Source organism: Dipodomys ordii, unplaced genomic scaffold (genome assembly GCF_000151885.1).
Source record: "Dipodomys ordii isolate 6190 unplaced genomic scaffold, Dord_2.0 Scaffold90, whole genome shotgun sequence".
Lineage (NCBI taxonomy): Eukaryota > Metazoa > Chordata > Mammalia > Rodentia > Heteromyidae > Dipodomys > Dipodomys ordii.
The window spans coordinates 8,296,587-8,306,882 of NW_012267306.1; the positions used below are offsets into that span (position 1 = coordinate 8,296,587).

Below are 10,296 nucleotides of genomic sequence, written 5' to 3' on the forward strand. Positions count from 1 at the left end.
CTGTATTTCTTCCATTGTATGTCTTTGGCTCCTTTGTCGAATATCAGCTGGCTGTAGGCCTGTGGATTTATTTCTGGATCTTCTATTCTGTTCCATTGGTCTTCGGGTCTGTTTTTGTGCCAGTACCATGCTGTCTTTGTTATTATAGCTCTGTAGTAGAGTTTGAAGTTCGGCATGGATAGTCCTTGGTGTGAATTTTTGAACATTAGCTTTACTCATCCTTTCTCATAATTTCCCTTCATTATGACATTCTAATAGATGGAAATTTTAAATACATATTCCCCTTAAAATTATTTCAATGTTGTAAATATACTATGACCATTTAATTGAAGTATATTAGAATTTGAAAGTATCTAAGAAACATTTAGTTTATATGTTGCCAAAAATAACTGAAACAGTAATTAGAAAGTCTTTTACTTTCCTTCCTTCCTTCCTTCCTTTTTTCCTTTCTTTCTTCCTTTCTTTTCTTTCTTTCTTTCTTTCTTTCTTTTTTTCTTTCTTTTTCTTTCATTTTTGGCTTGTTTTAAACTTTACATGAATTTTCTAAATTAAACCTCTTAATTTGTGACACATTATTATGATTGATCCACAGAAATCTTTCTTGACTTTATTTTTCCTGGATGACTTTTCTCCACTTTCCTAACTACATACATTCCCCGAACATTCATCATAATACTTGAAATAAGTCCAGAACTGTACTTGTATATTGAACAGATATACAATATTTTGAGTATGTTTGAGCTGTAAAGCTGAATCAATTATTTTATCTATCTTATTATTCTTGCTTTTAAAAATGAGCATTATGATTTAAAGTCCCTCCCCCCAAATACTGTGTACTTTATTTGGCTCTGCCTTCCAGTAACCATTCTATAGCATACACAGCACTCCATAGTCCTTCCATGACTCTCCAAGCAGTGAGAAATCAGGGTCAGCACTTCTCCCACATCGTTATTGCTCATGTCTGTATGGTCTGGATGTAGATGCAGAAGCAAGCTGTTCCTTTTTGCCTATGCACATGCTTCATTTCAAGAACCCAACTTTCACTCAGAACTTCTGTAGCATCTGCACAGGACAGTCTGTGTAGGGTCATTGTTTGTACAGGCCTGCGTCACAATGTGCTATGGTCTACTTCTCTATCAGTTGTCTTTCTTCTAGTGTAACATGGTATCTTTTGTAAATTTTCCACTTCCAAGATTACTCCCAGTACGATTAATGTAAACAGTTAATATTAAGCAGTTAGGTTTCTCCTCTAAGCTGCTTATTTATGTGCTTTTCTCAGGCATACTTCTTCATATTGACTTTAGGTTCTTTGCATCTTCTAGATATTAAAATACTTTAAATATCCTTAACATGAGAATAACTGATGTAGGATAATTCCTGTGGTAATTATCATAATTATGTCTTGGAATATGTACCTGTCTTGAATCTGTTACAAACAGGAGTGATACAAACATGAGTGAAGCTAAAGGTCTTTATGAGTTGTAAAGGAAATAATTATAAAGAAAATGGAAGTGTAAGCCTAAGACAAAAAGAAAATTAACAATGAATTGGTAGGCAGTAACACAGAATTTGATAAGGAAAGAGAAGAAAGAACAAGACCAAAATAGGACCTTGAAGAAGAAACTAGAGTGGCAATATAGCAGCAGGGATGTTAAAGAAGATATGATCTAATAACACATAAGGTGCCTTCTCCTTGACTTTAAAAGTGCATTGTCTTCTTGGGACACTAATACTGTTGTACCCAGGTCGCAGCACCCCCACCAAGAAGACCACCGAGAGTCAGACTTTACAGCTGTTTTAAGGTTTTATTTAGACTGGCTGCAGCTTGGGCCTTGTCCTACACTCCAACACAGCAGAGCCTAGGAGGAGAGCCCCGAGCTAAGGATTTGCAGGGCTTATAAAGGCAAACAACCAGTTGTTTGGATTACCACCACGTGTTGCTCTGCTAGCTGAGATAAACAAGCAACAGTCACTGCCTCATAACTCTTCAATATGAGGCATCCACTATGACACACATACCCACATAAAACACACACGCACGCACGTCCACACAAAGAAGATGAACATGAAAATGCCTTATTTCACATGAAGCAGTGCATGGTTTGGTATGCTTATAGATTTATTCAAATGCGACCTCAAAATAAATGCACAAATAAAATATAACCCAATTAATCAAAATGATTCTTTAATATAGGTTTTTTTTACTGAAATAATTATCCACATGAAGCTTATATGATCGTGTGTGTGTGTGTGTGGTGTGTTTATGTGTGTATGTGTGTGAAGCTTTCCTTCTATAACATATGACTTATTCCCAATACTTAGCCGGGTGACTGTTATCCTAGCTACTGTAAAGGCTGAGATCTAAAGATCATAGTTCAAAGCCAGCCTGGACAGGAAAGTCCCTGAGACTTATATAACCAATTAATGACCAGGAAACTGGAAGCAGTGCTGTGGCTCAAGTGGTAGAATGCTTGCTTTGAGCTGAAGAGCTCAGGGACATCAGCTAGGCCTACAACGAACAACAACAACCAAAAAAAAAAAAAATCCCAATACTTCTTTCAAGTGATGTTAAAGATTTTTATGTCTATGACTACAAAGATATTGTTTGTTTTCCACTTGAATGGAATGTATTATTAACATATTAAAGCTATATTTTTTTGGGGGGTCCAGTTGTGGGACCTGAACTCTGGGCCTGGGCGCTGTCCTTCAGCTCTTCAGCTCAAGGCTAGCACTCTACCACTTGAGCCACAGCGCCACTTCTGGCTTTTTTCTTTTTGCTTATGTGGTGCTGAGGAATCGAACTCAGGGACTCATGCACGCAAGGCAAGCACTCTACCACTGAGACACCTTCCCAGCCCTAAAGCTATCTTTCTTTTTAGCACCTGGGAAAAATAAGACTTTGGAAATTGTGTTGAATTTATAATAAAATCAAATACTAACACTGACGTTGATCTTCATATGTTACCAAATACAATTTTTAATTTATGTGAATTTTTGTGATAATAAACATATTAAGAGATTACTATAGAATGATCATTAATCTCCAGAAATGCTACATCGGACTGTTTGAGGAGATAGACTTGGTAAGGCAAAGTCTGGTTAACTGAGCAAATGTCATAATAATATGTCATAAAGATATGAACAAGAAACAGAGAAAAGAAATTGAGTCTTAAAGAAGACTTAGCTAGTCTCTATCCATTGAAATAAGACAGAAAAGTAGCCATGAAAATTAATTGAAAGGATATGACTAGATATATGCATTAATGCAGTAGGCTCAGACCTAAAGGTTAACACGTGAAATGATGGTAATAAGGGAAGAAGGACATTATAAAGGAGCCTGTTTAACAAGCTGACACTTGATTTGTTCAGGATGAGAAGTAGCCAGCTGGAGAAAGTCCCTCTAGGAAGAGATAAGAGCAGAGGTCCTAAAAATAATCAAGCTGGGCATGACAGAAAGAACAGAGAGAAGGAAGATCTGAATGAGTCTTTTATGAGACAAGGCCAAAGAAACAGTCATGAATCCAGCCGTGTGGTAAAAATAATGATGAAGACGGATACTTTTCTGGGTCAGCATTGAAGAAACCTTGATAAAAATTGGTGATGTGTTAAATATGAGAAATATAAATAATTGACAGTTGAGGATGGGGTAATTGGAGAATGCTATAGCGTGAATTAGTATGTTGTATTTTGGGAAATAGAAACATTGAAAGACACCCAGAACTTTGAGCAGAGATTCATGTAATTGGTCATTACAATTCAGAAGGCCTAAAACAGATGTGGAAAATATTTGCTCTATACTTCCAAAGCCAAGAGTTAAAAAATCACAAATGCGACAAACCTTCATATCCTCTTCTGAGTGATTATACTGAATTCTTTAGGGAGAAAATTAGCTCATCTTGCCCTTTAAGATGACCTATGAGATGACCTCAAAGCCATGTTAAATAGGGTCCAGTGTAAATAATGGAAATAAGTTCCTGACAGTCACAAACTGATTTAGTTACTTTGCATATTTGAATGGATGGCTTTCATGATACGATAATCCAAAGGAAAAAAATCCAAATAGGTAGGGGCAGGGCTATAGATTGCTGTTTTATTACCTACTTTCATTTCCTTTGGGTAATACTCCAGTGCCATTTCCTCTTTTTTTTCCTTACAGGTTAAGACAGATGACAGAGTGGTTAAAATGGACCTGGGCTTGCTCTTCCTCAGGATACGCAAAGCCGATGCTGGGACCTATTTTTGCCAGACAGTAGAGCATAGCTTTGTCCATACGATCCGTAAAATCACCCTGGAGATAGTGGAAGAAGAGAGAGTGGAGGAGATGTTTAATAAAGACTACGAGGAGGAAGGGCCGCACCGGATGCCGTGTCCGGCCCGCAGTAGTATCCCTCAAGGAACAAAACCATGGTACAAGGAATTCCTGCAGCTGATCGGGTATAGCAACTTCCAGAGAGTGGAAGAGTATTGTGAAAAAGTGTGGTGCACAGATAAGAAGAGGAAAAAGCTCAAAATGTCACCTTCGAAGTGGAAGTATGCCAACCCACAGGAGAAGAAGCTGCGCTCCAAACCTGAGCACTATCGTCTGCCCAGGCACGTGCTGGACTCCTGATGGGTTGAAACCACCTATTGAACCACCCATTGGCTTTGGAAAAAGTTTTACAATGGAAATCGAAACAACAGCAACAACAAGAAAATAATGACAAAGCATCCAACTTCTTTCCATTGCTCTTGCACAGAAATGACTAAAGGTGTTACAATAAGTTATTCTACATACTCATCTGACTGGATAAAGCTCTCTTAATATTAACTAATTTTTAAACAAGTCATTGTTGAATAGCTTCATATTATATTTATCATTAAAAAACGGCATAGCTGTAGTTTTGTGTTTGAGGTGTATTTCCAAGGAAATTATTACATTAGCTTTGGGGGAAAAATTAGAACATTCAAGAAAAAAAAGAGAATTTCAGAATCATGAAAAATATACAACTAATCTTTGAATTTTTCATTTCCATCATGGTGTAAAATATGCAGAATATCAGATATATTCACATTTTCCTGTAAGTTTTCTGTACCTGTTAATTATTGTATCAATGTCTAAGCCACGAGATTTGAGTAGCAGGTGTGTGTCTGTGGTTGCTATAAATCATGAAAGGAAAATATGGTCATTTGAGGCCTGTGCTCTTCACAAAACATTTACCAAACCATATTGGTGATATTTCTGGTATATAATGTTAACATGTCCTTTACATTTCACTCCAGTGTGGAAGGGTGGAAGTCAAGATAACTTTCTCAGAAAGATATCAATGAATGTCAAAACTTGAGTTACAGTTAAAATTAGAACTAAAGATGTATTCTGCCCTCTTGTGGTCATATGTTGTCTTATGTTTCTTTTTCTCTTCTAGTGAGCTCTCTGGGAAAGATTTGAAAACAGATTATAAGATCTATCTAGTTCATTTTCAGAAAAATCAAACAAAACTTTAAAGTATTTATACTTGTATCATGATTGGTGATCAAGATAATATGGTAATATGTATGACTTCACACGTCAAATATAGAGATATTGCAGACCTGAAATGCTAGTAACACTTAAAAGTTTATTCTTTTGAAAGAATTGTACCTGAAATCTAAAAGGTATTTTGGAAGCATGTTTTATTTATAGCAAAAATATTAGGCATTTTGTCTCAGATACTATTTTTTTCAGTTCTATTTCAGCAAACAGGAAAATTGTTTCATGAGTTCATTTTACTACTGAGATTTTCAAAGTATTATATTTACCTTTTTTCCTTATAAATAGTATCTAAATTTGGTATTTTTGAGAATGTTCATTTCTTGAAGTATTCTTCATATTTTAAAGAATTAGCAGTTGCATTTCTAAAGCACAGATTTCTGAGACATTTTATTTAGATAAAATTAAAAGCAGCAGGACCACACATACAAACAAGTTATAAGTATTTATTTAGATGGTAAATTTAGATATTTATTTCAGTTTTCAAAGTTATCTTGTAAGCTATATAATTAAGATAAGATGTTGAAAACTTGTAATGATTTACAATTTTATCCTAATATTAATAAAGATAAACATTTCAAGTAAGTATAAAAAGCTTGTTCAGATATGTCCCAACTTCTGAAAGCTCTAGTAAGCACAAATGCATTCATAATTGACTTCTTCTAAAAAATCCACTTGCTATTTTCCCTAAGTCCACTGGAAGTCAATACTTCCCATTGTAGTAATCAAAACACATGTTAGTTTTTTGTTTTTAATTTTGCCCTATATGGAGAAATGAAACCATAAACACACATCATAGTTCCTTAATAAAATTTATGTTGAAATGCTCATTGAGCAAATAAAGAAATAATGCAATTTTTGGAAAAATATTCTTCCATTAATGCATGAGAAGAAAATGCAGACATTTCTCCTTTGTTCAATTTTAAAAGACAGAGCAAGACAGACATAACATTAGTGTTAGCATTTTAATCAACACACATATAAGCAGTTCGTGATGATGACAGTGTTGATTGTCAATGCATGCTTTATGCCAAAGCGATAGGGCTGATAAAAACATTTTAATGTGATATAAAGCTTACGAGTTAAATACACAAGCAAAACTGTTTGATTAAATTAAGATTAGTATTAACCAGACAATTAGCATTTTATTTAAATACTAAAAAGGGATGTGGGAAAACTAATTTCACTCAAAGATGGCATATGATTTGTATGAAATACAAAAATGCTAGGGCATGGCACAGGTGGTATAGAGCCTATTAAGCAAGCATATGGCCCTCAGTTTATGCTAGTTTGCCAGAAAATGAGAGAGATAAAAAGAGACAGGAAGATACAGAGAGACAGAAAGGAAGGAATGAAGAGGGAGGAAGGAAGGAAGGAAAAATATGAAAGGGAAAGAAGGAAGAGAAAGAAAGAAGGCAAGAACAAAAGAAAATTCTGAGAAACAAGTTCCAAATTGAGAGGGAACACTAAATTATGTGTTTATATTCAATATCTTATATCTTGCTACCTGTTTTTCCAAGGATGAATTGTGTGTTCTACATCTCTCATTTTCTCACATGCTCTCCCACGTTCTCTTCTGACACACAAACACACATACACATAAACATGTACACACAGGCATACTACATTCTTCAAGAAAAAAAATTAATTGCCCTTTCAAAATACAAACCAAACAGTCAGTATTGCTCTACCATTTGTGAGGATTTGAAACTCCTGAGCATTATTAGGCTTTTAGTTCTGGCTGGGGTTAGAATTCAAATTCAGAAGCTCCTGAGAGAAATGAAGAAAACTGTATACAATTGAATCAGGGAGTCCTCTGGCTTTGGCTCAGGAAATTACATGTTAGCTATGTACAAGAATTGGAGGCATTAAAGAGTTCTTCAGAGAGGAAGAGAACTCTTATCCTCTTCTGTAAAATGTACAGCTGGCTTCTCTACATCAACTCAGCTCACTACATCTCCCAGAATCTCCTCTGCTCAAGGAGAGGACCTATGAGCAGAATGAGCACCACAGGATCACCTCTTTTTTCAACACTGTTTCATTCATTGAGTAAGGGAGTCGAGATTATTAGTAGTAAGAGTTTCAAGAGCGCTTACTTCATGGCTCAGGAGGTTTTTACCGAATCAAATGCTTTACATCACCATCTCTTCCTTTTAAGTTAATTGCTGAATATTTCAGTGAACTTCTCAACTTGGTAAAACAGGGATGAAAAACAGAAACACTAATAAATTTACTAAGTGAGGGAAGAGAAAGTCTTTGTTTTGTAAGTGGCATCCCATATAGATGTATAGAGATACATATAGTTTTTTTGTTTTGTTTAGTTTGCAAAATTAGTTAAATTGTTAGACTATTTTTACTAAATATTTAACAGTCACTCTAAGGCAGTGGGTTTTGTAAATCTTCATAGTGATCATGAACATTTGTAAGATTTGTACCATAAAATAAATCATCATGAGTGTTATTGTTAAGCATGAAACAAACACAGCAAGTGTTGTCCTTGAAAACAAATATTTCCTTATGACATCTTTAGCCTGTCAAATATGCTAAGCCAAGTATTAGCTTACAGATAATTGTGTCCTAGGTAGAATGCTTCTCTTAGGATAGTAACTAGTCCATGTTGTTTTGCCTCATAGCAGAATATCACATTGGGTTATCTTCTAAATGACATGCTTGTTTTCCAAGCAAACAATTGCTGCATTTGATTCAGGCTTATTTAATTGGGTATATTTTATTATTTTATTTTGAAGATATCTACGGATTTTGGCTTTTATTATAAGTTGAATGTTTTCTGTTTGTGCTTACTCTACATTGATATATTTTTGCACATATTGGCTGTGGTATTATTTTCACTGGTTGTAAGAGATGATACTTATTATAACATCACATGTTGACAAGCTGCAGGGCAACATGGTCAAAATGTTTCTTTGAGCAACTATGGCCCTGTGATTCCATACTACAGAATTTGTCTGTACTATACTGTACAAATTGTATTTTGCTTGATTTAGATGGAAGAGAAATAAATATTCACTGAACTCTTAAATGCTCTGGAGGACTACTTTCTGTTTTTGCTAACTAAATTCAAGTTGTACATGTCAAACATAAATGTAAATATATAAAATTCCACATGCAGGTTTAGTTTAAGAATATAGGGGATATTTTCACTTTTCTGTCCTAAGTCAGAAACAACCCATTAGTCTCATTATTTAGCAGAAGTTGAATTTTCTTATGCTATACAATAGTTCCAGAATCTACTGCCAGAGATTCTTCTCACAACTTCATCATCCCGATGAAAGATTAAAAAAAAAACAAATGCCTTCCAAATATTAACTATGGGCTCTGCTGTTTTTCTAAGACTCTGGGGAGACCGTTTTAAATAACCTATAAGTGAATTTCTATGTGAAAGTTTCTGTGTTTTGTGGGGAATAAGTTTAATGGTCTTACTAGTTACAGTACATTTTTGAGATTCCAAAACAGATTGTAAGCAAATACAGCATGTAAATTTGGGTGTCAGTTTGAGGGATTTTATGGGTTATGGCATCATAAAATATCTAAATCTTCAACAATTTGTTATTTACTATTGGTCAGAATACACACCATTTTCCTTCTACAGTATGAAATCTATATTTTGTGATCCTGTGCTTTACTAATAAAATTATATAATAATGGGAATATGACCAATAGAAACTATTCTTTAAAAATTATTCTTTAAAAGTCATGTGAAAATGGAATTTCCTGAGCTATTTTTAGTCAATCAGAAGTGATATTTGCAGATACATTCTTGGTAACAATCTGAAAATTAGCTTGGAGGTTATTTTTAAATGTGAGAATGTCTCATTTATTTAACTAATTAACTCCTCTTAAAGAGGACTCACATTGGGATGTTGTGAATTTACTTATTCCGGTTTGTCATGTCCATATGTAGAGTAGCAATCAAAACATTTCTAAACAGTAGCTTAGGACTCTGATTCACTTGGCCACATTTTGATATCTCCCTAAAAGAGGAAGAATACTACAGACTGTCTTCAGAGTATCCATTAATAAAAGATTCAGACTCTTTTTTGAGGACATTATTATTGGTATGTTGCATATCTCTTTATCCTTCAAGTTTTATTCTCCCTTTCTGGTCCTTGAAACAACCCATGTTTATTTTCATTTACACCTGTACACATAACACTATTCTCTTGTTGATAGGTGAGGGTGTTTTAGTTCTCTCAGGCTAATTAAACATAAGTCAAAATTATGTACAAAGTCTTGGGAGTACCCCTTGGAAAAGATGTCTTTCTGATGGCAGATAGGCTATCATAGATCCCCAGCTGAAATTCATGTCAAGAGTAGCAGGACGCTACATTTTTGAACTTTCATGTTAGAGACAATTTTTTTTATCTGATCTTATGAAGGGCTTAGGTACCTACACTATATATAAATTTTATGCCTCCAGTAGAAGATAATAATATAATAGAGACCTTTGGAAAGTCAAACATGATATAAAATGATATTGATGATAGCCTACTTTAACTGGAGTAAACATTTCTTCAAATTTAAAAAGAGCATTTTTGACTATTCTTTATTTTATTACTCTTCATTTTTCTGTTATTAGCTTAGTTATATTGTCAACCTATTACACAAAGCTAGCTTCCCATTATATGAGATTTGTGGAGGAAATAAAAATTCAGAATTCAGGTTGTACGGAGGAGGACTTGTGATGACATAGATTACATGATTTCAACCAGAGGCAAAGAGTGTTACCTCTGTGTGTGAGCCTGACAATCCAGATGACACAAATGACATTT

The 10,296-nt window shown here is 34.6% G+C and overlaps 1 protein-coding gene across 1 annotated transcript in view; it reads left to right on the forward strand.

The window, feature by feature from the left end:
* Sema3e (sema domain, immunoglobulin domain (Ig), short basic domain, secreted, (semaphorin) 3E) overlaps positions 1–6,029 on the forward strand; it is a 199,984-nt gene extending 193,955 nt beyond the window's left edge. Inside the window, exon 17 of the mRNA XM_013025997.1 lies at positions 4,157–6,029. Coding sequence (XP_012881451.1) covers positions 4,157–4,609 — 453 coding nt within the window. The 3' untranslated portion in view covers positions 4,610–6,029. The remainder of the gene's footprint in view (positions 1–4,156) is intronic.
* The last annotated feature ends 4,267 nt before the right edge of the window (positions 6,030–10,296 follow it).